This window comes from Ambystoma mexicanum, chromosome 12 (genome assembly GCF_040938575.1).
Source record: "Ambystoma mexicanum isolate Mex_15411 chromosome 12, UKY_AmexF1_1, whole genome shotgun sequence".
Lineage (NCBI taxonomy): Eukaryota > Metazoa > Chordata > Amphibia > Caudata > Ambystomatidae > Ambystoma > Ambystoma mexicanum.
In genome coordinates this window covers 610,052,509-610,080,184 of record NC_090936.1, presented here as the reverse complement: position 1 = coordinate 610,080,184, position 27,676 = coordinate 610,052,509, and the positions used below count along the sequence as shown (strand labels likewise).

The 27,676-nt window shown below is 48.4% G+C and overlaps 1 protein-coding gene across 2 annotated transcripts in view; it reads right to left on the bottom strand.

The window, feature by feature from the left end:
- Positions 1-125: 125 nt before the first annotated feature.
- ZDHHC5 (zinc finger DHHC-type palmitoyltransferase 5) overlaps positions 126-27,676 on the bottom strand; it is an 825,906-nt gene continuing 798,355 nt past the window's right edge. For both annotated transcript variants that reach the window (XM_069629025.1, XM_069629026.1), the window contains one exon: positions 126-1,505. In XM_069629025.1, coding sequence (XP_069485126.1) covers positions 1,316-1,505 — 190 coding nt within the window. In that variant the 3' untranslated portion in view covers positions 126-1,315. The remainder of the gene's footprint in view (positions 1,506-27,676) is intronic.

Genomic DNA, 27,676 nt, shown 5'->3' with positions numbered 1-27,676 from the left:
ACAGCAACATAACGTATGTGGGGTGTCTTTAAGAACAGTGTCCCGCCTCTTACCTTTCAATAATCAGAAACATGGCATCATTCTTCATATTCTGTCACTATCAAATCAACACACCACTAGGAGGATCAATTTTTATACATATATATTTTTTCATTTTAATTTCTTTTCTTTGTTTAAAATGGGTACTTATAATAAAAAATAATTCCAATCCCGTTGCTCAACATCAATTCCACTCATCCACCACCTCTGAACCGTTTTCTCTTCAGGGCGTTCTGTTTTTTGGCATCTGGCATGAAGCGTATTGCTGTTTTGTTCCAGTTTCATACATAGATTTACAGTCTGTTTTTAATCGCCTTTAACATACAAAGGAGGTAAAGATAGAGGGACGGGTTTTGGAGGGGTTTTCTTCTGGCCTTGGAAATCTTTAAGTGTCTTTACAAGGGGTCAGCCCATTCTCTTTCACGCACATTTTGCTCTGGCTCAGAGATGCCTTCCCCAACTAGTGATGTCTTACTTTGCTGAGGAACAGAGGCAAAAGGAATGTTTCCTCTGGAGTCAAGGTACTCAAAGATCATCTCCATCACAAACCTGTTAAGAAGTAGTGCCCATCATATACCTTTTTGCCAAACCTGCCTCTTCTAACAGAAGGGGCAAACTGGGACCTCTTGTACAGCCAGAAAATCAGGGAACACTACTTCCACCAAAAGAATGTCCTCATATTTCGACTGCTAGGAGAAGCCCTTTAAAAGGTCTGTTAGTTTATGGGGTACAGCATTGCCATATTCCCAGGTTTGTCTCATCCGCACTTTATGAATAGGAAAAGGTGAGAAAGGGAGTAGATGCATCCCTCTTTCCACCATGGATAAAATAGATATGTACACACCTGAAATTCAGGAAGATGACTGTCAAAGGATGGAGAACTCAGAACTCACAAAATATTAATAAAAATAATAAAAAAAGGTAAGAGTGGGTGATGCCGCAGGGATCATTGCACAAAACTGCCTCCTCAGTCTCTTCGTTCAAAAGGGAAAGCTTTGCCGCTGCCCCAACCAAGCTGCGTAAAGTCTTGAACTTGAACAGAAAACAGCTTCCCACTCCCTTCATGAATCACCCCCCCCAACACTTATTTCAAACCAGCAACAGCCCATCTGCACCCCACCCAAGGATTGTCTGCTCTGCGACTGGTTACAAATGTACATGCACGCGACCAATCTTCTGGTCTCCGACTGGCTGTGGGTACAGCAGTTCCTGCTAGTAGCCAGAGTCTGCGCATTTGCGGTCTCTTGAAGAAGGATGGACATGATGTGGTAGTATCTCATACGGAAATCTCATATGTTGTACCACCCACTCCAGAAACTTTCTTTACTCCACTGCTGTTTACACTGCCGCCACGTGTGGGACTCAAAGGAACCTGGCTCGGTGGAGGCGATGGGGAGGCCGCGCGGCCAAGGCTCTTCGGCTGCCCATTGGATTTACTGTAGGATGACTTCATCTGAATTTCATCCCTGAAAAGAGACATAAAATAAGTCAAGACAACGCAGTAAAAGTGAGAATTCTCTAATGGCATTAAATAAGTCATCTTGTGTCAGTTAATGGGTGATGTGGTTGATATATAATGAAAAAATGTGTCGTCTCATTTTTTTTACAAGTCAAAAGGTGCTGTAAGAGGCAGCTATGGTGATTTAAGATAGCTTATAACTTTTAACTTTGGTACTTATGCTCCCCTACTTCATAGAGGAATATTTGCTCTGAGAATTGAGAGGTAACAGAGTGCTTTTTTTCAATTATCTTGGAAGTCTTAAACTCAAGTCTGATGTCATGCACATGCTGCCCACCCCACAACATGCCCACTTGACTTGTTCTATTAATTTTCTCTGGCTTCCTGGTGGATAGATTTATTAGGGTCAAAGTAAATGGAGATGGGCTGGTTTCATAAAAGAACATAATTTGGTGTTTTCATACACAACAAGCAGGACTCACTAAAGTGAGCAAAATTGAGTTGCTGGTCAGTAAATATAGTTTTCCAAGATCAGTACCTTTCAGAGATTCACCGAATTGTGATTTTACTCACAATTTCTTTGTTCATTCCACATAGTAACTGAAGTTGTGAAATTGAAAGATTTGAGTCATGATGGTTACCTTGTAAATATGAAATAATGTAGGGTTCATCAGCCAGGAGAGAACTGGTTGTCTCTTACTCTCTTTGTAGAGGGGATACCGACGGGGACACTGGATTTCAAGTATGATATTTCAGATTTCAATCATCTATGGGGTTGAAAGGACATTTCATAATTCTCTAAAGCATCACAATCTATTTCCAGAAAATACCAGATGGCCTAACAGTGGGAAAACCTATGAATCGGTCTCAGCAGGAAATCATTATCTATAGGACGAGACAACAGTTCCTACACTGGTTCTATCTTGAATAGTAAGGACACTGCTAGGTGGTCTTTAAGAAAGGAACGTTACGATATGGAAAAATGTGGGAGGGCACCAGACAAAGATTCCTTTCTATGTACTGTAGCACAATGGGTTACAAGATATCGCACCTTGAGGATTATCACAGGGGACATACCATTGACCCATGCCATTCCTGATCCTTCATTGCCTGCCTTGGTGCCCCTGGCTGCTGTGGCCACAGGTCGAAGCCACTGGTTGACAGGCGCTATGTGACCAGCCTTCGCATCACCCCCACAGCCAGCCATACGTCAGGCAAAAAAGGAAGCTGGCAAATGGTAACTCTTAGCCCGGATCACCCACCTCAACTTTACCCATCGCTATACCTGCAGGACTAGTGGCACTTCCTATAATCATGTAACAATTGCAAACAATTGTAAACCCTGCGTTTCTCAACCACTGCTCAGAAGACTGCTGCCCTTTTTTTTAGCCTGATTCTTCACAGATCCTACCCTGCTCTTGATTATCCAATGGCCTAACAGAGGGTTGGTTCCCAGGTGAAAGGGACAGTGTGTGCCCACTGCCTTCATGGGTGTTTTGCTCTCATTAAGCCACCGCTGGACACAACAGCATCCCTTCTACACTGCTGCACTTTAAAGTATCATCATGAGCTACAAAAACCATGGGTCAAACATTTTGCACTCTGTCGCCATAGCAGTACGAGACCTCTGCCCTCCAGCTACCAGTACTAAGCGCTGGTCAGCGGTGGATGCATACAATCAGCCACAATGGAAATTACGCTAGCTTCAGCACCGTCGGCTTGGTTTTTGTGATTCAACCTGCCAATGATCATTGAGAATAAAGAAATAAAATGTCACCTTCTGCTAAACTTGGTTATGCACCGAATTGCATACAAGGCAGTTGCCACACACAACTCTAATTGAGATTATGTTCTGTTTCCAGAAGATGGAAGTATTAATGGCATTATGTTTTGATACACAAGTTGCCAATGTACGATTGTCTAACTAGATAATTGCCCGGTTTTGCCTATACTAGCCCTGAGAGCATCACCCAGTCTCCCCCGATCCCTTAGTACCCCGTTAAATCCCAGATGGGAGGGTGACTGGAGCGGACTGTAAATGGCCCAGAAGTTACAATATTTGCAGCATGGTAGATGGCCAGAAAGGAACATGTTGGGGCCCTTTCACCAGAACCAACCCAAATTAAATGTACCTGGCTGGGGTTATAAGATTGTCATTCACATAGGCCTCTGCCATCCAGGCTAGCCACCATCCTTGCTCCACTCATCATAGTCCTGAGACACTCCCAAACCTTTGCCAACGGCTTCGAAATATTAATATCACAAAAGACAACCCAGGGCCCATCACGCATGAAAGGCCCTTTTAGATGGGAAACTAATGTTATCAAATTTCAAACCAAAACTATCATGATCATTGTTCAAAGAAACAGCAATATCTTGTTCCAGACTAAACATTTTCTTCTGGTGTCATTTTACATCATCCCCATTCTGCTTAAAACTGCTGTAGTTGTTTACATGGACACACTCATAGGTCAACAGCCAATTCATACTCTTCTAACAACCCCCTTTCTGGTGGGCAAATGGCTCCCACACCTCCTCCAGCATCACCAACCCTTCCAACACAAAACAATTGTAATGAAAGAATTCTCAGAGTTTCATCTAATATGTCCAAACGAACACACATTTGAAAGTAAGGACAACAAGCCCAAGTACATCAAGCAAATCACTCCCTAGTGCCAGTAAGCAACACTGCGCCATAACACTAGTGAGGGTTCGAAATTGCTGGGAACCAGTTTGCTCCTCGTTACAGCCTATGAGAGCCTGGCTGACTTGACAAAGACAGCTATCAGGAGCCAATTTTGGCTCCCCAAGAAAACTGTCGCTGTGCAAACATACCTATACGACATTAAATCTCGGTTTGGGAATGGATATAAATGCATGATTGGTCTTATATTGCTGACAAAGTAATAGTTTACAACTTTTATGGGAGTTATATTTGCAGGAACACTTAATGACAGCTCCTGGTTTCCCAGAGGCAGCTCCTGCTTACTGAGCGATGCCAAATACCCAGGAGCTGCCTTTTAGCCCCTGCTAGTAGCATCCTTATTTCAATCCCTGCATCTGTGATTTAGAGTAACAAGTAAGCCAAAATCCGATTCGCAGCTGAGGACCAGAAAATGGACATCCTGGTAATTAGGAAAACCTGGTTAATGAAAATCGTCATCCCCAATCTAGATGCCTCATCAACGGACAAGTACAAGATTCAAACTAATACATCCAAACAGACCTGTGTAGGGGCTAGCGCTTATGTACTCAAACACATATTTGGCCACAATCCCACCCTATACCAAAAATGTATTACTTAAATCGCTATTCACTATGAAAGTGCTATAATATTTATAGTGATTTATCTTCCACCTTGTTTTAACCCTTCGTTAACGTAGACATGGTCAGACCTCCTCAATGGATCACTGGCAACCAATACGATATTAATAGGCATCCTTTGCTTGCATTGCACCACCACCAAACTAACAGAAAGATTCAGGACCTACATTGGCAATCTGTTTCTCTCTTGGTTCAAGGAACCCACTCTCAGAGATGGCCATGGACATCATTCTGTCCATTAACATCCTATAGGAGGTGGCGTCCCACACCACTGTCAGATCTTCAACATATTCTGAATAACTGGCTGCGACAAATAAGCCCCCAAACAAACCAAAACACAGTCATTAACTGACCAAAAAGGATCTTTTTCTCACTGTAGTGACTACTTTACTCCTAGTCCATAGTCCCCATTCCTCCATACTGATGGGATACCTTGTACTGTGGAAACCGGACCAGAGCCTTTTTTACACTGCATTATAACTTTCCTTTTAAATTAAGGCACGCAGGGGTGCACGCACCCACGCGACTCCACCCACATGCCTAATTTACCAGTCCTTTTGGGAGATTTCAAAGCATGAAACACTTATGTTTGGAGGCTATGTACTTACAGGCAAACAAGTTTCGCAAGACTTCCTACCCAAATCAGTCAGCCTGAAACTGGTATCCAGACAAAAGTACTTGCAGAAGGTTGACTGTGTGGCCCACGTTGCAACCCTGCTAACGACATCCCACTGGACGTGCCTCTGGAAAGCTACTGCAGTGGCTTTTGCTCTCAATGCGTGTACATGCATATCCTTAGGCGGAGGCAGCTCCTGAGAGGAATAACAATAGTTAATGGCGGATATGCCACTGAGCAATAGTGGACTTCGAGGCTTGACTGCCTGGTTGTGTCCCCCAAAGGTGACAAAGCACATCAGAATTTCATAGCCGTTTGGTCCTGTGAAAGTAAAATTTAAGCACCCTACAGACATCTAAAGTGTGAAGGGTAGAGTCTGCAGAGGACTGTAGTTCCAGAAAATACACTAGCAGAACCACCTCATTAATATGTTATGTTATGTTACTTTGCATTTATATAGCGCCTTATGTACCATTGGTATAGTCTCAAGGCGCTGGTAGGTTGAACGCCCTCGGGAACCGAAGTTCAAGTCAGTAGAGAGAGTATAAAGGCGTCAAAGATGCGTGTGCGCACCGTATATGTGTGCTGCAGGTGTAGCATTCATGTGGAGGCAGCTTCTTAGCATTAGGTGTGGTGGTTGAGGGTTGAGGAGTATGTGTTCGTTCTGGCTGGATTATCCAGATCGATTGAGGCTGCGTTAGGCCTGAGGAGAACGCCGGCTGGAGGGTGTAACCAGCAGTGTTTAGTTAGAGTGATGTGTAGTATGAGGAAGATGTTGGTATGAGAACAGCTATACCGAATGGTGTCATAGTATCGCTGTGTTCTAGTTGGGTGATGGTGTAAAAGAAGAGAGTAAGCGTGGTGATGTGATATGATGCGTATGAGATCGGATTATATCTACATACTTCCTAATTCGTCGCTCATGCGTTCGTTCGATCATGCATTCAGCTGCACTAAGGAATCACCGGCTCTACTAGCTGGTACTTCGTCTGGTCTGCGCACACATACTTCTGATCTATACACAGGTGCCTGCTCTACATACACACACACACACGTCTGCTCTACACACACACACGTCTGCTCTACACACACACACGCGTGCATGTCTGTTCCACGTCAGCTCTATACACAAACACATATACGCGCGTCCGCTCTACACACACATAGTCTGTTCTACACATACACGTCCGCACATACACATATGAAAGGAGGAAACCACCCAGGGTAGAAAGGCAGAGTGCATGGCCAGGACGACCATGTCTTTGCGAAAGAACGTACAAGGTTCCATAGTTGAGAACGCTGGTATCTCGCTCAGTTTCTTAGCGGAAGTGAGAGTGACCAACAGGGCCACATTCCAAGAGAGGAACTTCAGCTCTGTGGAATGCAGAGGCTGGAAAGGCCTGCCAGTTAGTGCAGACAAAACAATGTGATCAATGTTACCTCTAAGCTGTGCGCATGTGCGCTTGCCCAGCTTCCCTCTGGTTGCCGCCCAGAAGAATTTTAGCAGCGCACACAGACAATTCCCACTTATTTATAAAGATGTAATAAGGGACAAGCCACAGTAACTACCTTATATTTGCTTTCTCTCAAAATGAAGATAAATTATACTAACTATTCTTCATAGTCTGGTCTAGCCTATTTACATTGCCCTACTATACAATCTTGACCTTGAAAACCTAAAAACCCTAAAAACAGAATACACTGACAAGAGGTTAAAAACGAATATGAAAAAGTGGCTGTATGAACAGAACATGTAACTAAGATATGCCTGCACACATTAACCAAATTATCTTCCCTCCACACCGATGGCTCCTATACTTCATTCTACAGTATCCCTACAAAATATCCCCACCAAAAATATCGCCGTACATATGGCCGTTTGTCTCGCCATAGGCGATATATTTGGGGGGGGATAATTTGTGGGAGCGGGGGTGTTCCCTGCACATTTTAAAATAATGCAGAGGTTTCAGGGGTGTCCCCCGCAGGATCCATGGGTCAATATCGCTGTAAAAATATGGCAATATTTTTGTATCGCAATATTTGTGCGGTGATAGTAACACATTGATGCGATTCTACCACATTACTCGAACTCCACCCAAGGCCACATTCAGATATTACCAGACTTAGATAATAGTCTTGCTTTGTGTTTGTTATAATATGAATGACGCTCAAGCAAATGCATTTGTTACTCATGGTGCCTTAGCAAAAGCATTACCCACACTATGTAACCCAAGTTTCAGCTCAAATATTGGACACCAAATTTAAGTAAGCAGTCTACTAGGATGTGTAACCTCATCCCATGCCTCATATTCTCTGTACATATGTCACACAAGCACTTTGAAAAGCCCCACTTGCAAGTTAACACATTATAAAACTCAAATATTAATTTGGCCTGTAAGGATTTTGAGTAGGCATATGTCATTGTCAGTGTCAGTGTCTCCTATTTAGCACTGCTAACATTACCATATATGAGGCGAGCAACATTGCAGTATACTTTACTTGGCCTGCAAGGGATAATTGGTATGGACTCTGCCTGGCATTGTTCATATTTAAAATTAGGGCAGCACTATCGGATAACTAGAATGTTTTTCACACGGTCTCCAACCTTTCAAAATGTTTAGATTTCCATGGAGCAGAGACCTTAACAAATGATATGTTAACTCGCTGCTATACAAAAATGGTTTCACTGATCACTTGTATAATCCTACCCAACAATTTAAATAGTAATTCTACACATGCAGACTTGTGACATTTTCTTAAACTCTACATAATATTGTGAGGCTTTACATTGTATATGCTTGCAAAGTATTGTAGGTAGGCACATCTCCCAGTTATTGTTTTACTGCTAACAATCCCTCACTTTTTACAGAGCCCTGTCAACTAATATTTGCAGGAGCCGGGGTGGGGAACGGGTGAAAGGGAACAGGAGAACACTCCTTTGGGGTGAAGAACAAATCATCAACTTGCAAAACCAAATCAGATGTTTTGGCAGTACAGTGAATGAAATGAACAAGTTACTTACTTACCTGGTAACGTTCTTTCGATGGGATGGTCCGGCGACGTATTCCATATCTATGACAGGTAATGTCCACAGCTGTGCTTCTTCGGAAAATCTTTGGCGTCTGCGTCGATGCGCCGTCCCCGGGGACTTCCTACGACGGCCGACATCACCCGATGTGATAAGTAGGACGCACGACGCCCATAGCCTCAGTTATAGTTTTTCCCAGAACGTGTGCCACCAGTTTTCTGCCAGTCAGACACACAAGGCCTTGCGGAACGCAAGCTGCAATCGCAAAAGAAATTCTGCAGCGGGGAAGGCAGGGAGGGAGCAATATGGAATACGTCGTCAGACCATCCCATCGAAAGAACGTTACCAGGTAAGAAAGTAACTTGTTCTTCGAGGGGATTGGGTCCTCCGACGTATTCCATATCTATGACAGACTCCCAAAGCAGCACCAAGCAAGGAGGTGGGAAAGAATTTAGAATACAAATTTAGCATGCCCAATCAAATTGCGGAATTGAGAACTGCCTTGCCAAAGGCCAGATCTTGCCCTCTAATGGAATCGAGGGAATAGTGGCGTACAAAAGTATGTACTGAAGCCCAAGTTGCTGCATCACAGATGTGACGAATAGGAACTCCCCTCTGCAGGGCAGTAGACGCAGCCACTCCTCTGGTAGAATGGGCCCACAAGCCAGCCGGAGGGTCCTTACCCGCCAAGCGGTAACACTCGGAGATAGCTAAAATAATCCAACGAGACAAAGTATGTTTCGTCACAGCTTGTCCCAAACGCTTTCCAGCGTAACCAATGAAAAGTTGATCGTCCACTCTGACCCGGGACATGCGCGAGATATAAAAGCTCAACGCTCTCTAGAATCAAGCCTATGGAGCCTCTCTCCTCTTCCTTACCAGGATGTGGAGGAGGATAGAATACCGGAAGAACAACCTTCTGGCTCAAATGAAATTCCGAAACCACCTTCGGAAGAAAAGAAGGACGAACTCTAAGGACAACCCTGTCCTTGTGAAACACAGTGAAGGGTGGCTTAACTGAAAGTGCCTGTAACTCACTCACTCTGCGAGCTGAAGTAACCACAACTAAAAACACAGTTTTCAGAGTTACCAGCCTCAAGGGGCAAGAATGTAAAGGCTCAAACGGAGCACCCATAAGAAACTTCAAATCCCAACCTGGCACCAAAAAAGGTGACGGAGAGAACACATTAGTGAGCCCTTTCAAAAACTGCGAAATTAAAGCAATCTTAAAATATGAACACTCTTCAGACGAGCGCTTAAATATGGACAGCGCCGCCAGGTAACCTTTAATGGTCCCCACTTTCAAGCCCCTGTGGGCCAAAGAAAGCAAAAAAGACAAAACCATGGGAATGTCGCATTCAAAAGGATCCACATTCTGAACTCTGCACCAGTCGCAGAACTTTCTCCAACGGCAACGGTACAGAGACTTTGTTGCCGGCCGCCTGGCCGAGAGCAACACCTCCATCACGTCTTCAGGGAGGTCCCAATCCTTATACCTCAACCTTTCAGAAGCCAAGCGTGAAGATTGAGGGATCTGACCTCTGGATGGAGAACCTGACCCCCCCTCCCGTGAGAGCAGATAGTCTCGGTAGGGAAGACGACGTGGAGGGCAGATGGCCAAGTCTAGAAGGTCTGGGCACCACGTCCTCCGAGCCCACGCCGGAGCAATGAGGATCATCTGGGAACCGAACCTCCGTAACCTCTGCAACACTTGCGGGATGACGGGGACTGGAGGAAACGCGTACAGCAGTGGGAATGACCACTCCACCACGAATACGTCTCCTAAGGCTCCTTCTGGAGGAAATTCCCGCGAGCAAAACCTTTCGCATTTCCGGTTGACACTGGTGGCGAAGAGATCCACTTGAGGGGTCCCCCAAAGGGCGAAGATCTCCAGGAGAATCTCCTGAGCCAGCTCCCACTCGTGAGAGATCGTGCTCTGCCTGCTCAGAGCGTCCGCCGTTTCGTTGTCGTCTCCGGCCAGATGAACTGCCGAGATCGAAACTTCCTGCTGGATGGCCCAGAACTCGAGCTGCATTGCCTCCCTGCACAGCGGAAGTGACCCTGCACCCCCCTTTTTGTGGAGGTAGTGCATGGCCACCGTCTTGTCCGTCAGAATCAGGACACTCTTCCCGCGCACAGTCGGCAGAAAAGCCTTCAGGGCAAGCCTGACGGCCCTCAGCTCCAACAGATTGATATGGAGTCTGGACTCCGACGGAGACCAACGACCGCTGACTGTCAGCTCGTTGGCATGAGCTCCCCATCCCGTGAGGGATGCGTCCGTCACGATCGTCACGTGACGGCACCCTTCATCAGATTGCCCTCGACGGCCCACCACAGAAGGTCCGAGGCTACCGAGGGTGGCACCTGAACAGGGTCCGACAGCCTGCCAGAGGACTGAGACTGACCACTGGAGCTTGAGTGCCCACTGCAAAGATCTCATCCGCAGACGAGCCTCTGGCACCAGAAGAATGCAGGATGCCATGAGGCCGAGCAGTCTCAAGAACTCGGACGCTGGGAGAGTCTGGGTAAACTGAAACTTGTTCACCATCTGCTGAATGTGAAGAGCCCTCACCTGAGGAGGAAAACACTGCCCCAGGGACGTGACGAGCACTGCTCCAATGTACTGGAGCCGCTGCGTTGGTGTCAAATGGGACTTCTTTAAATTGAGGGAGAAGCCCAGCCTGTGAAGGGAGTGGCAGGTGATGGACAGATGATCCAGGACTTGCTCGGGAGAGCTCCCCCTGAAACCAATCGTCCAGGTAGGGGTAGACGTGAATCCCCCCTTTACTGAGATGCGCTGCCACCACCACCATGAGCTTGGTGAAAACCCTCGGGCGGAGGTCAATCCGAACGGCAGGACCCGAAACGGAAAGTGCAAGTCGCCAACCGCGAACCTCAGGTACTTCTTGTGCTTGGGATGGATCGGCACATGGAAGTAAGCATCCTTGAGGTCGAGAGACACTAACCAGTCCTGAAGTTGAAGGGCCTGGAGGACTTGAGAAAGAGTCACCATCTTGAACTTGTCCTTCCTGAGGAGTTTGTTCAAACTGTGCAAGTCCATGATGGGTCTCAATCCCCCGTCTTTCTTTGAAATCAAAAAATAAGGGGAATACCATCCCTTGTTCCTCTCCACTACAGGCACCAGTTCTATGACGCCTTTCTCCAGCAGGGCTTGAATTTCCTGCGCAAGGAGCGGATCAGGACTCTTCAAAGAGAGGTTCCCTGGTGGATTGTCGTGAGGCCTCTGCCGAAAAGGAAGACAGTAGCCGTGGGTTATGATCTCCAGAACCCACACATCCGAAGTAATGGCTTGCCACTCTACAAGATGCTGCGCCAGCCTTCCCCCAACCGGCGAACCATGGGACCTGGCCTCATGACTGAGTGGTAGCGGCTGCAGCCTTGCCTGAGGGCAAAGAGGCAACTGCCCGAGCGGCCTTGTCACCTCGAGTACCCTTGTTTCCACCTCTGGCACTCTTACGGTGGCCTCTTTGACTGCTAGCTCCTCTCGCTTTACTGAAGGACGAGTAATAGCGAAAGGAACCTCCCCTCCATTGCTGTCCCCTAGGACGAAAAGGTGGAGGTTGGCGAACTGCAGCGCCCAACGACTTCGCTGCAGCTTTGGAGGTCTGCAACCTCTCAAGGCTCTCGTCAGCCTTGCTGCCAAAAAGGTGTTCACCGTCAAAGGGCATGTTGAGGAGCCGGGACTGCACATCAGGAGCGAACCCAGACTTCCTCAACCACGCAAACCTGCGCATTACGGTGCTCGCCGCCATGGACCGGCTGACACAATCCGCCAAGTCCAAACCCGACTGAATGGCCTCACACATGGCATCCTTGCCATCCTGAACCATAGCAAGGAAACCATCCCGTTCGTCCCCTTCGGGAATATGATCAGCCGCTAATGCAACACAGTTCCACAGTGTGTGTGTGAAACGAGACAAGGCACATATGGAGTTGGCCGCCTGAAGCGCCATATCCCCAGAAGAAAACACTTTCTTCGCCCAGCCGTCAAAACGTTTGTCATCCCTATCCGGAGGGATGGTAGGATACGCCGCCTGCTTTGCCGGGGCCGTAGCTGCCTGCACCACCAAACTCTCCGGGGTGGGGTGCCTAGACAAGTAGCAGGGGTCACTACTGGCTGGACGGTATTTTCGCGTCAAAGACTTGCCCACTGCCGGGAGACTCTCTGGAGCAGTCCAAGCCGCCGCCACCCTTCTCTGCAAAGCCATATGAAAAGGCAAAACTGGGTCAGTGGGTGGACCGAGATCAAGGATGTCCGTGAGATCATCCTGAACGAACTCCCCTAGGGGAGCTGACCAACCCAAGTACTCAGTAACCCGAGACATAAGGCGCCGATATGACGAATCGGCATGAGTGCCAGGCTCCGGCCGACAAAACTCCACCTCCGGAGAGGTGTCCAGTCCACTGGCATCATGCAGTGACTGCCTCAGGTCATCAAACTGACTATGGCCCGAGATAAGGTCATCTGGAACCGTAACTGGAACCAGGCCGCCATCAGAGCCTTCATCACCCTCTGAAATGTACTCCAGGCGGGGAGAGGAAGACCTCTGCGGACCTAAGCAGTGCCGGACCTTAGCCATAGCCTTTTTAGGGGCAAACCCCGTGCCACGGGGCCCCTCCGACACCACCGCCTCGAAAGGCGTCGAGGGCGCCGAGCGAGTCGGCACCGACAGAAAAGGCGTTGACGTCGAGCGAATCAGCGTCGACGTCGGCTGCAACGCCTCCAGCATCTGCAGCGTCGACAGTCCTCGAAGCCGGAGCTCCCAGCATGTCTCTCGACAACCTGGGCGCCGACGGCCACCTCGAAGACGGAACCTCGAGAGAAATCGTCGACGACCTCGGCGCCACAGGCGTCGACGTCTTCTTCGAAGACGGCACAGGATCACGCGGTCTCAAGCGCGTCGAGGACCGGACCTGGAAGGGGCATGGCGAGAATGGCTACCCTTGTCCGAGCGGGACCTCTCCCGTGAGCCGTGCCGACCACCCGAGCCCGAAGGCGTACGGGCAGTGTCTCTCGACCGGTGCCGACCGACCCCACTCGGAGGCGCAGACGGACCGGTGCCCTGCGATTCCAGAATCGCTAGCATCTACTTCCCAAAGGAAGCCCATTTCTCCGGTGTCGCTTGCATGTAGGGATAAGCGACCCGCCGACGGACAGAGTCCTCGGAAGAGGACGGGGAAGGCGACCTATGCCGGCGCTTCCTGGAATGCCTAGAAGAGGCGGAGGAGTGGCAAGACCGACTCCTGGAAGGAGACCCACTGGACTTCCGACGCGGAGAGTCACCCCTCGAGTCATCGGTCGAAAGCCCCGCAGACCTCGACTTACGGGGCTTAGACACCCGACCTACCGACAGTTTCTTCTTGCGTTCTCGCAAGGCCTTCGCAGTGAGCGACTGGCCGTCGAGACAGTCGTCCGTATCGTGGGCTTCCCCGAGGCACCAGAGGCAGGCGTCGTACGAGTCCGTGACCGACATCTTGGACCCACAGTCCCCGCAGTTCTTGAAGCCCAGACGCGGGGTCAAAGATGAGAAAGACATCGCCACGAACACGTCTTCACACCAACCCGAACAGGTTCAACGAACCGAGAAATAAACAGCAACTCCAACGAGTCGAGGCGTACCGAGATTCACGAAGCGAACACGTTCGTGGAAAAAACGGAACTGAGGCTATGGGCGTCATGCGTCCTACTTATCACATCGGGTGACATCGGCCGTCGGAGGAGGTCCTTGGGGACGGCACATCGACGTCATCGACGCAGACGCCAAAGATTTTCCGAAGCAGCACAGCTGTGGACATTACCTGTCATAGATATGGAATACGTCGGAGGACCCAATCCCCTCGAAGTTTGTTTACTAAAGAATAGGAAACTATATTAATAGTCTAGGAAACTGCACCTTCACTTTCTGTCTATGCCTAACTGCTGAGGGCTTTTCAACATAATCATGGGTTTGCATGTATTGCCTCTAGTATCCCCATGCATCCTGTTCATCTGATAACAGTGAATTTCAGAGGAGTCGTCCCTACTTAAAGAAGAAGGTACTCAGTATGTTGAACCTGTGAGCATTGCTACTGTTGACAGGGCAAATATATGTAATGTTCTTTAACAGGGCACCAGAAGAAACCTCATTAAGGCTCTTGATGTTTGCCTAGGCTGTGGTGAGGAAGGGTGGGCAAAACTATATGCTGTATTATGTGCCCTGTAATTTCACTTCCAATGTCAGGGCTACAATCAGGGTTTGTATAGGATTTTACTCCATACTTGGAATCAAAAGATTTTTCAGGGAGTAAGAAGGTAGTTGGCTTTTCCAGTAGGGATATTTCATACTTATTAAAATATGTTCTTTCCTCTTAAAATTCCTCTTGAGATCGGGCAGTAATATTATTTGAGTTTCTACCAATGCCACTGCTCCGGTGGTCATTGATTCAAAAAGATATCATTGGAAGTTTGTGGGTAGAGGCAGGGGTAGATTCTTATATGTTCATGGCTTCCTGTTTTTGTTGGGCCCATTGCCCTGTTTTTAGGGAGTAAAATGGATGGTGTATATGCCTCCTAGCTGTAAGACTGGTTTTGAGTTTGTTGTCACAACACACAGACCAACATAATGTTGATAGTGAGCAGATGCCCAGGAATTCTGATAATCACCTACTATGTACAACATCTTCACAAAGCCTTTGACAAATTAGACTATCTGGGTGTCACCTACACTAACTACGCAGATCACACCCAGATCCTCCTTCCTCTAAATGGTATTTATGACAGTGATGTACTACTTGTGAACAATATTTATCTAGTCATTCAGGCATGGATGGCCACTCGTAGCCTCTGCCTGAATGACGATAAAACCGAGCAACTGATTGTGAGCTCCACAGCTAACTTAAACAAACAGAACAAAGACTACGCCTCCTTTAACATCGACGGGAATAAGATCCCCGAGGCCAAAGAAGCAAAAACATTAGGTTTTTACCTCCACGCCACACTTAATTTACACAAACAATTGAACGCGACGGCTTTGGCCATCGCCTACATGGGTTAACTGATTAGGGCATGCAAACCTCTGCTCTCTAAGGAGAGCTGCATCACACTTGCTAGAGCATTATTATCCAAGTTGGATTACTGTGATGGACTGTACTTGGGAGCAAGTAAATATGTTCTCAACAAACCACAAATCTTGCAAAATAACACCCTTAGGTCGGCGTTGAGTATCTCACTCAAGGAGAGATCATATATCCGAAATCAGAAGACAGTATAAATGGCTCTCCATTAAGGATAAGATCCAACTTAAAACCATGTCCCTTACGCATAAATCTTTGAACCATGTGGCCCGCCTATTTAACAGAAAAGTTCAACCTTAGTACATCCACCAGAGTTACTAGGTCATCCAATTCCAATGGCTGAATAGCCCCCAAGTATAAACTTAAAAAGTCAGGAGGGACAAGCTTTGCAGTCATGGCGGCGCAGCTATGGAACTCGATCTCTCTCTCCTTGAAAATGACCAAATCATTCTCTAATTTCATCAAATGGCTAACCGAGAAGGACTAACCATAATAAGACAACTGCAGTTCTCCAACCGTGCTGTATCTCTTATTGTGAACCTTCGACTGTACATAGCTTGTATTTTAACCTTTTGTTATTGCCTTGTACACACTGCAATCTTGTATTCTTTGACAACTGTATACCTGTAACACTTGTAACGTTATCCTTTGCGTCTGGATACCTACGGGTTAAGGTACACTATAGAAAAAAATAAAACAAACAGGCAAGGCCTCTTAATAGGTGGGTGCAACCACAGAAGGCTCTGCAGTGCCTGCGAACCACTAGGTTTGCTGTGGAGAAGGACGAATCTCCTCCGTTATAGGTGCAACATGAGTTGACAAATGCCTGAGGTTGCCAGCTGCAAGATGAAGGCTAGTATGCCGTCCAAGCCACTGGAGAGGGGTGGATACCTTTTTTTCAAGGCTCAATGACAGAACCTGATCCATTCACTTTGGTGTGTCGATCGCTTCCTGGCTGCCTCAATGACCTTCATGTTCTCTGCAGTCAGCCTAAATCACCTGGAGTCAAGTCCTCAGGAACCAGACTGCGAAGTTGAGCAATTGTGGGCTTGTATGAAAGATCTTGCCCTGTTCTGCCACTGTATAAGAGGAATCTGGCCTAGTCCGTTCAGCCACACCAGTTTGGAGTACCAAAAGCGGACTAGCCACTGCAGCACTATTGGTAAGGGGCTTGAAGTTTGTGGCTTGTTTTAGTTTGGCTAATACCTTGGGGATTAGCAGAATTGAAGGTAAGGCCTAGAGGAACTCCCCTGTCCAGGGAGATACTTCTTGTTCTGGAGTGTTGCAAGATCCTACTCCTGGAAGATGGGGCGCAACTCCCACTCGTGGTTGTAATGGTGTAACTTGCCGAGCAGTTCTGCTTTCTTGTTCAGGACCCCAGCCAGATGGACTGCCTTGAGCAGAATATCATGCATCAGGTCCCATACTCATATTGATAAGGCCAGTTGACAGAGGAGGGGGATCTCGTACCCCCCTGCTTGTTTATATAGAACATTGCCGTAAAGCAGTCCGTTTGTACCAGGGCCAACTTCTTGCAGATATTTGGCAGGAAGGCTCACAGAGCATTAAAATGGCTTGAAGTTCCAATGTATGTGTGCTGTGTCCTCTCCTGTTCGGACAACGGCCTGTGGGCTTTGAGGCTCCACAAGGTCCTTCCCCACCTGCTGAGGGACGAGTCTGCTGTGATGACCACATCAATGAGCAGCTCTCTGAAGGGAACAGAACTCCCTGTAACAGATTCCTCTGATCCACCCGCCAATGTAGGCCACGACCCAGAGAGGCTGTTATCAAAATACATTGAGACTGCTTTTCCGTAGACAGACCATGAACTGCTCAGGTGGAGTTGCAGAGGCCTCATGTTCAACCTGGCGTGCGGAACACAGAACACACGTTGCCATCATGCCCAAAAACCTCTAGTACCACCATGTCGTAGTCATTGTCCTGGAGAGAAAATGCAAAATTGTCAGATGAATATTCAACATTAGCTGGGCGAGGAGAAAATCTTGTCCAGCCTCGAATTCCACACAAACCCCAGGAAGGGAAGATTTCGAACTGAGGTGAGCGAGGACTTGCCAAAGTTGACTGAAAACCACAGAATGAACAGGGTATACACAAGAAAGCTGGTTGCATCCAAAGCCTCCAGGCTGGTCAAAGTTTGGACAAGCCAGTCGTCCAAGTAGGGGGTATACATGGAACCCTACTGATCCGTTAACGTGCTGGCCACATTGCTCATCAGTTTGGTGAACACTCTTAGCAGTGCGTTGAGTCCAAACGGTAGGGCTTGATGTTGATAATGATGCCTGGCAATAGAGAACCTAAGGAATTTCTGGTGGGGCTCCCATATAGGAACATGTAGGTAGGCGTCCTTTACGTCCACTGCACAGAACCAATCGTTGCTCTGAACTGAGCTCAGAATCTGAGCTGGCAAAATCATCTTGAACCTCTCGTTGGATAGATGGAGGTTGAAGGAAGAGATCCAGGATTGCCTGCAGGCCACCCTGGTTCTTCTTGGAGATCAAGAAGATTGCCAAATAGAACCCTAGAGCTCTCTCGTGGTTCTACATGATTTCACCGCCTGATTTTACATCGTGGGACTTTTGATCGCCACCCTTTCATCGCCAAAATTATTTTTTTTTATTAAATGGGGTGGCTGCGCCCCCCTCAAAACCCCCCTTAAACATACCCCAACCTGCACAAACACCCCCCCCTAAAAATAAAAAATAAAAATAATAATTTGCCGATGAAAGGGTCGGCGATGAAAAGTACCAAGATGTAAATACATGCAACGAAATGTGTGTATATCTCTCTCGTTAGGGGCAACAGGTTCTATGGCCTGCATGTTGTGCAGTTTGCAGACCTCATGTAACAGGAGAGCCAAACTCATCTGGTTCAAGGGTGGGAAGGAGAGAGAACGAAGAGTGAAGTGGAATCCCTGGAAGACCACTGAACAAATCCAGGGATCATGCGTGATGTCCAACCAGCTACTCAGATGCAACTATAGCCTGCAGTCGATGGGCGTGCAGTGGAACTCATCCTGTCGGTCATTGATTTTTAATATCAGTTGGAGCAGTCCCAGAGTGGCTAGCAAAGAATCCTTTCGAGGGTAGGTCATGCCTGCTTCCACCTGTAACCAATCGGGGAAGGGTCCCCGTTTCTCACCTTCCTATCCTGGTAGCCACGAAAGCCGCCAAAGGACTTCTGCCTGGAGTCTCTGGCAAAGGAGGACTGATGAAAGGGACGCTGGCTAGTCTTGATGAGGACTGTCACGAATTTGGCCATCTGAGTGGAAGTTTTGAGCTTATGGAGTTCATTGTGGGTGGGGGAGTAGAAAAGATCTTGGTGATCAAAGTGGAGGTTGAGGATGCAGTCTTGTCCTTCCTGCACAAATTTGGTAGCCTGAACCCAGGTGACTCATTGCATGTCAGCACCCACACACATTGCATGACTAGCTGTGTCAATGCGATGAAGGGGAGGCTCAAGCAGATCTTGAGCTACTGAGTCTCCCCAGACCCATTGCTAGCAGGGCATCAGCACTGGCTTGTCTTAGATGTAGGGAGGTGATGGAATAGACTTTCTTCCCATAAGCCACAGGGAGCTGGTCTGCCTTGCTCAAGCGGGCAGGGGACGATGCTGCGACACCGGAGCCAGGAGGCTTAGTGACAAACAATGCTGAAGCCACCCCAGATGAGTTGGGCTGTGGTTGAGAGGCTAGGCAGAGCTTTTCAGACTGGAGGGGCCCGGTATCTGGCCTCCCACTTCTTGTTTGTCGGTTTTAGGGAACCAGGCTTTTCCCATAGCTTCAAGGCCTCAATGAGGACATCTTTTTTGGGTGGTAACCCTGTCCTGTTAGAGGAGAAGAGCGCCAATATCTCAGACAGCACGCTTGTCTCAGGCTGGGGCTCTTCCAGTTGAGGTACCCCCAAGAAGTCGGTGTGGTGACCCAGAAGGAATCTGACGTTTCCTGCCTACCAAACTAAAACTAATGAACAAGTTACTTTCTCACCTGGTAACGTTCTTTCGATGGGATGTTCCTCCGACGTATGCCTTCTCTTTGATGTTACCCATTCCAGCTCGCTGGCCTCAGAATTGTTTTTCGGTAGAGGGTAATGCGCGTTGACGTCCCTCGAGTCGGTGTCCCTTGACAGCCTCCGATGTCATCGTGCGTATAAATAGACTCGCACAGCGTCCGTTGCGCAGTTCCGTTTTGAAGTTTAAATTTGCTTTGCATGAATTGGTTAGTAACCTTGAAGGAGCGTAAGCTGCAACTACAAGGGAAGTTTTACTGTGGGGATGGATGGGAGGGGGCGATAAGGAATACGTCGGAGGAACATCCAATTGAAAGAATGTTACCAGGTAAGAAAGTAACTTGTTCTTCGAAGGGATTGTGTCCTCCGACATATTCCTTATCTTTTGATAGACTCCCATAGCAGTAGTGTAAAGAGGAGGTGGGAGTAAAAATGAAATATTTCCCTTTAAGAATGCACAGAATGCAACACAGCTTTCCCAAATCTTGTCTCCTGGCTAGAGGAGGAATCCAGGCTGTAAAATTTGGTAAAGGTATGTGTGGACGACCATGTGGCAGCCCCACATTTGTCTTTAATTGGGACCCCTCTTTGGAGAGCCGAAGAGGCTGCGATACCCCTGGTTGAATGAGCCCTAAGATGTTGAGGGGGTTCTTTTCCTGCCAATTTGTAGCATTCTAGAATGGTTAAAATGATCCACCTTGAAATTGTTTGTTTCGTGATTGGCAATCCTAATTTGTTCCCTGCATATCCTACAAACAAGTGGTCTGCTTGCCTTATCCTAGCAAGTATGCCAATATAAAAACTCAAGGTACGCCTTGGATCCAGCCTGTGTAATCTTTCTTCCTCTTTCCCTGGATGGGGAGGAGGATAGAACAAAGGTAAAGTTATTTTCTAAGTAATGTTGAATTCAGAAACCACCTTTGGGAGAAAATTAGGCTTCACTTGTAAAACAACCTTGTCTTTATGAAAGATTGTATGAGGAGGTTTGCAAGATAGATCTTGTAATTTGCTCACTCTTCTGGCAGATGTTAGAGCCACTAGAAAGACTTAAGAGAGAGAAATCTTAATGAACAGGAATGGAGTGGTTCAAAAGGAGTACCCATCAGAAATTTTAAGACTAGATTTAGGTCCCACAATGGAACTTGAAATGACTTTGGGGGATAAACATTAGTTAACCCTTTCAGAAATTGGATTACTAAGGGTAATTTGAAATATGAAGGCTCCTCAGCAGTACGCTTAAAGATCGACAGCGCTGCGAGGTAGTCCTTGATCGTACCAATTTGAAGACCTGAATTTGCTAGGTAAAGCAAGAAAGATAACACTGTTGGTGTATTGCATGAAAAGGGTTCGATATTCTTTTCTCTACACCAGCTGCAAAATGTGTTCCAACGGCAGCGGTATAAAGCCTTTGTTGCTGGCCTTCTGGCTGAAAGCAACACCTCCATGACGTCATCTGGGAGATCCCAATCCTTGTATCTCAACCTTTCAGAAACCAAACGTGAAAGTTGAGGGTTCTGATGTCTGAATGGAGAACCTGACCTCCCTTCTGCGAGAGAAGATCCTCTCTTTTTGCGGAAGACGAATCAGAGGGCAGATGGACATGTCCAGAAGGTCCGGGTATCACGTTCTCCTGGCCCAATCTGGGGCAATTAGGATCATGGCTTTCTGGAATCTTCTGAACCTCCCGATCATTTGAGGAATGACAGGGATTGGAGGAAACGCGTACAGAAGTGGAAACTCCCAGTCCACTACGAACGCGTCTCCTAGAGCTCCTCCCGGGAGGAATTCCCTTGAACAAAACTGATCGCACTTCCTGTTGATGCTGGTGGCGAACAGATCCACTTGAGGGGTTCCCCAAAGGGTGAAGATCTCTTGAAGGACTTCCTGAGCTAGCTCCTACTCGTGGGAGACTGTGCTCTGTCTGCTCAGAGTGTCCGCCGTCAAGTTCTTCTCTCCGGCAAGGTGAACTGCCGACAGAGAGATTCCTTCTTGAGTAGCCCAAAACCAGAGCTGCATTGCCTCTCTGCACAGTGACAGTGACCCTACGGCTCCTCTTTTGTTGAGATAGTGCATGGCCACTGTGTTGTCCGTCATTATCAGGACATTCTTTCCCTGTACTGATGGCAGAAAAGCTTTCAGCACAAGTCTGATTGTTCTCAGCTCCAACAGGTTGATATGTAGTCTGGACTCCGATGGAGACCAACGACCGCTGATGGTCAAGTGGTTGGCATGGGCTCCCCACCCCATGAGTGAGGCATCCGCGACTACCGTTATCTCCGGCCATGGTTGCCAAAACTGTTCTCCTTTGAGGATGCTCTCCCGACAGGCCCACCACTGAAGGTCTCGAGCTACTCTGTTCGGGACTTGTAGGAGATCTGACATTTTCCCTGAGAATTGCGACCATTGAGTTCTTAGTGCCCACTGGAGGGATCTCATTCTCAGGCGAGCCTCTGGCACTAGGAAGATGCAGGATGCCATGAGGCTTAGCAACCTCAAAAAGTCGAAGGCTGGTGGACATTGGGCATTTTGAAACTTGGTGACCATCTGTAGAATATCTTGAGCCCTCACCTCTGGTGGCAAGGCTTTTCCCAGGGAAGTGTCCAGGACTGCCCCGATGAACTGGAGTCTCTATGATGGTATCATCTGTGACATTTTTAAGTTGAGGGAGAAACCCAGCTTGTTAAGGAAGTGGCAGACATAATATAGCTGGATCTGAGCTTGTTCCGGAGATACTGCTCTGATTCACCAATCGTCCAGGTAGGGATAGATGTGGATCCCTTCCCTCCTTAGACTTGCAGCCACTACCGACATTAGCTTGGTAAAGACCCTCGGGGCGGAGGTCAGCCCAAATGGCAGTACTCAAAATTGATAGTGAGAGGTGCCAATTGCGAACGTCCGGTATTTCCTGTGTTTGAGATGGATTGGCACATGAAAATAAGCATCCTGAAAGTCTAGAGCATGGGTGCACAACATACGGCCCGCGGGCCAGTTGCGGCCCGCCATGCCGTTTTGTCCGGCCTGCGAGGCACAAAGACTTTCCTAATGGAGGGCGGCCCGCAAGCACCATCGGCCGCCCTCCATTAGGAAAGTCTTTGTTGTCTTTCGGGCCGGACAAAACACTGGCCCTCATTGGTTCAGTGCACACAAACCACGCAGCTCCTACAAGCCACGTAGTGCGTGTGTGCTGCACCAATGGAGTGCCAGCACTACGGCTGGGGTGGCCAGAAAGGCTTGATGCCGGAAGGCATTTCAGCCTTGCTTGCCACGCGAGCCGTAGTGCCAGAAGCCTCGCCAGCTTTCCAGCACATCTGGGTAAGTACATTGGGGGGGGGTTGTCTGGGCTGTGTGTGTGTGTGTGTGTGTGTGTGTGTGTGTGTGTGTGTGTGTGTGTGTGTCTCGGTCTGTCCTGACTGTTTTTTGTTTTGGTATGTATGTTGAGATGCAGAGTTGGGGGGGGGTGTCGGGTGTGTATGGGTGTGTTTGTATTTGTATGTCTGCAGTGTATGTTGAGATGCGGAGGGTGTGTGTGTGTCGGGTCTGCCTGAATGTATTTGTGTGCAAGTTCAGTGTATGTTGAGATGCGGGGGTGCAGTGTGCGTCGGGTCTGCCTGAATGTGTTTGTGTGCAAGTGGATTGTATGTTGAGATGCGGAGGGGGTGGGGGAGAGGGTCAGGTCTGCCTGAATGTGTTTGTGTGCAAGTTCAGTGTATGTTGAGATGCGGGGGTGGGGTGTGTGTGGGGTCTGCTTGAATGTGTTGGTGTGCAAGTTCAGTGTATGTTGAGATGCGGGGGTGGGGTGTGTGTCGGGTCTGCTTGAATGTGTTGGTGTGCAAGTGAAGTGTATGTTGAGATGTGGGGGTGGGTGGTCCGGGTCTGTATGCGTGCATGCATGCTTGTGAGTTTGCTTAGTGAGTTGGGGGTGAGGGGTTCAGGTCTGTATGGATGCATGATGTATGCATGTGAGTTTGTATGGTGAGTTGGGGGTGGGTTCTGTATGGGTGCATGGTGTATGCTTGTGGGTTTGTGTGCTGAGTTGGGGGTGGGGGGGTTCGGGTCTGTATGGGTGCATGGTGTATGCTTGTGAGTTTGTGTGCCGAGTTGGGGGTGGGGGGGTTCGGGTCTGTATTGGTGCATGGTGTATGCTTGTTGGTTTGTGTGCCGGGGTGGGGGTTCGGGTCTGTATGGGTGCATGGTGTATGCTTGTGAGTTTGTATGGTGAGCTGGGGTGGGGTCTGTATGGGTGCATGGTGTATGCTTGTGAGTTTGTATGGTGAGTTGGGGATTGGGGGGGTTCGAGTATGTATGGGTGCATGGTGTATGCTTGGGGGTTTGTGTGTCGAGTTGGGGGTGGGGGGTTCGGGTCTGTATGGGTGCATGGTGTATGCTTGTGGGTTTGTGGGCTGGGGTGGGGGTTTTGGGTCTGTATGGGTGCATGGTGTATACTTGTGAGTTTGTATGGTGAGTTGGGGTGGGGTCTGTATGGGTGCATGGTGTATGCTTGTGAGTTTGTATGGTGAGTTGGGGATTGGGGGGTTCGAGTATGTATGGGTGCATGGTGTATGCTTGGGGGTTTGTGTGTCGAGTTGGGGGTGGGGGGTTCGGGTCTGTATGGGTGCATGGTGTATGCTTGTGGGTTTGTGGGCTGGGGTGGGGGTTTTGGGTCTGTATGGGTGCATGGTGTATACTTGTGAGTTTGTATGGTGAGTTGGGGTGGGGTCTGTATGGGTGCATGGTGTATGCTTGTGAGTTTGTGTGCCAAGTTTGGGGTGGGGGGGTTCGGGTCTGTATGGGTGCATGGTGTATACTTGTGAGTTTGTATGGTGAGTTGGGGATTGGGGGGGGGTTCGGGTCTGTATGGGTGCATGGTGTATGCTTGTGGGTTTTTGTGCCGAGTGGGGGGTTCGGGTCTGTATGGGTGCATGGTGTATGCCTGTTAGTTTGTATGCAGGGGTGTGGGTTTGGGGTCTGTATGAGTATGTATGCATGGTGCATGCTTGGTGGCATGGGGCATAGTGTTTGCTTGAGGGGTGGGTGTCTTGGAGCATAGTGTTTGCATGAGGGGTGGGTGTCTTGGGGCATAGTGTTTGCATGAGGGGTGGGTGTCTTGGGGCATAGTGTTTGCATGAGGGGTGGGTGTCATGGGGCATAGTGTTTGGTCGGGGAGTGGGGGCTATGGGGCATAGTGTTTGCATGAGGGGTGGGTGTCTTAGGGCCTAGTGTTTGCATGAGGGGTGGGGGCCATGGGGCATAGTGTTTGGTTGGGGGTGGGGGCCATGGGGCATAGTGTTTGGTTGGGGAGTGGGGGCCATGGGGCATAGTGTTTGCTTGAGGGGTGGGGGCCATGGGGCATAGTGTTTGGTTGGGGAGTGGGGGCCATCGGGCATAGTGTTTGCTTGAGGGGTCGGGGCCTTGGGGCATAGTGTTCGCATGAGGGTGTGTCATGGGGCATAGTGTTTGCATGAGGGGTGGGGGCCATGGGGCATAGTGTTTGGTTGGGGAGTGGGGGCCATGGGACATAGTGTTTGCATGAGGGGTGGGTGTCTTGGGCCTAGTGTTTGCTTGAGGGGTGGGGCTATGGGGCATAGTGTTTAATAAAAATTAGGGGTTGAAAAAGCCTCCTGCCACGCCACGCCTGCCGCCCCACCCACATTTAACTTTTCGGCCCACTATAGCCATCATGTAGGGTACTTTCGGCCCTCTGTTAAAATTAGTTGTGCACCCCTGGTCTAGAGATACCAACCAGTCCTGAAGCTGGAGGGCCTGAAGAATCTGAGAAAGGGTTACTATCTTGAATTTGTCTTTCCTGAGGAATTTGTTCAATTCTCGCAAGTCCAAGATGGGTCTCAGTCCTCGGTCCTTCTTTGGTACTAGGAAGTAGGGGGAATACCAACCCTTGTTCCTCTCCGCTACGGGTACCAGTTCTATGGCACCCTTCTCTAGCAGGTCTAAAATCTTCTGCATAAGGAGCGGGTGTGGAAGCTTCAAAGAGTTGTTCCCCGGTGGATGACTCCGAGGAGTGTGTAGGAAGGGCAGGCAGTAACCTTGGGCAACTGTCTCCAATGCCCAAGCATTTGACGTAATAGCCTGCCATTCTGCCAGATGTTGAGTTAACCTGCCCCCTACTGGTGTCTTGTGAGGGGAGACCTCAGAGGGGTTTAGAAGCGGCCGATGCAGATGCCGAGGGTAAGTGGCACCTGCTGCTGCGGCTTTTGTACCTTTTCCCCGTCCATGGGTGAATCGTTTCTGGCCCCTTTGAGCTGGCTGTCCTCTGACTTTTCCGAATGCGGAATAAAAGCGAAAGGACCTACCCCTCCAGGAAGCTCCTGATGGGCGATTTGGAGTCAGCCGAATTGCAGCCCCAAGGGATTTCGCTGCTGCCATGGATGTTTGTAATCTCTCCAGGCTTTCATCAGCCTTCTTTCCAAATAAAGAAGTGCCGTCAAAGGGCATGTTCAGAATACTGGCTTGTACATCTGGAGCAAAACCAGACTTCTGCAACCACGCAATTTGCGGATTGTGGTACTTGCCGACATGGCCCTGCTGATGCTGTCAGCAGAATCAATGCCTGTTTGGAGGGACTCGCAAATTGCGTCCTTTCCATCCCCAATGATGTTTAAGAATGCTTCCCTTTCTTTTCCTTCTGGGAGACCGTCAGCCGCAGATGAAGCACACTCCCAAAGTGTGTGTCTGAATCTTGCTAGCATGCAAGTGGCGTTGATATACCTAAGCACCATGCTACATGCCGGAAAGACTTTTTGACATGGCATCAAATCTTTTATCATCCCTGTCCTGTGGAATAGTAGGGTATGCCGACTTACTGTTAGATGAAGTCGCTGCTTGTACAACTAAACTCTCTGGAGTTGGATGCTTGCTTAGATATTCAGGATCTGAAGCTGATACTCTGTATTTAGCAGCAAATGTCTTATTTACTTCAGGGATAACTTCAGGAGTTTCCCAATTTGCAGTTATTTTTCTTTGCAGAGCAGTATGAAAAGGAACAACAGGATCTTCCTGTGGACCTTTACCTAAGATATCAGTAAGGTCATCCTGCTGAAAAGAAGGTATAGGAGTACTCCACCCCATGAATTCAATTATTCTGGCCGTCAGAACCCTATAAGGGGTCTCGGCATGCTCTCCAGGGTCTGGCTTAGCAAACTCTACTTCTGGAGAAGTATCTAAACCACTTGCTCATGTAGAGAGTCTTGAAGGTCTTTTAACCTGTTCGCTTCAGAGATTAATTCCTCTGGCATGGGTATTTTAGTTCTTTGTAAACCAAAAGGTTTCTCATTATTGGAATCCTCCACTTCCTCACATATAGAGGACAAGGCTCTAAAGTAGTCAGACCTAGGATATGGTTTAAAACCCATTTCCAGAGCAGAGGGAGCTTGATTAGTTGTCACTGCCTGAGAAAACGTCGAAGTTGTGGACGTCATAGGCTTTGACAATCCTGAAAAAGGCGTCAAAAAAGTTTGAAAAGACCTCTATGCACGCGAGAGGCTCAGAATCCTACTCGGCGTCGTCGTGATTGTCGATGGCATCCTCGACGTCATGGTTGGAGCTTTCGACACCTCTACTGCCTGTGACGTAGTGCCGGTTGTAGGTTTGTCTTTTATCGGGGTTGACAATGGCGTCGAAGACTACGTCGATGCAACCGATTTATGCGTCAAAGGGCCCTTCGACAAAGGCGTCGATGACGCAGATTTGTGAGTCGAAGAAATCTTCGACGACGGTGTCGAAGACGCAGTTTTACTCCTTTTACTCGAAGGTTCATGACGCTCTCGAGTACTTTCTCTTGCCAGCTTCAACGACTCGCAGAGTTTTGATTTTTAGGGTCTTTCACCCGGGGTATCACCTTTAGACGTCTCCGAGGGGGTTGAGGCCTGCTTTCTCGAAGACGCTAAGCATTTTTTTATGGAATTCCTCCCACTTAGCCGGAGAGCTATGTTTCGTGGGACAGGTGACCCTTTCTGGGGAAGTAGAGGAAGAAGGAGAACTACGACCCCTCTTCTTAGAGTGTTTTGATCTCGAAGACTGATGGGAACCGCTTCGAGATCTCAAACGGGAATGTTTCTTTTGTCGACGAGAAGACGAAGGTCTCAACTCAGCCGAAG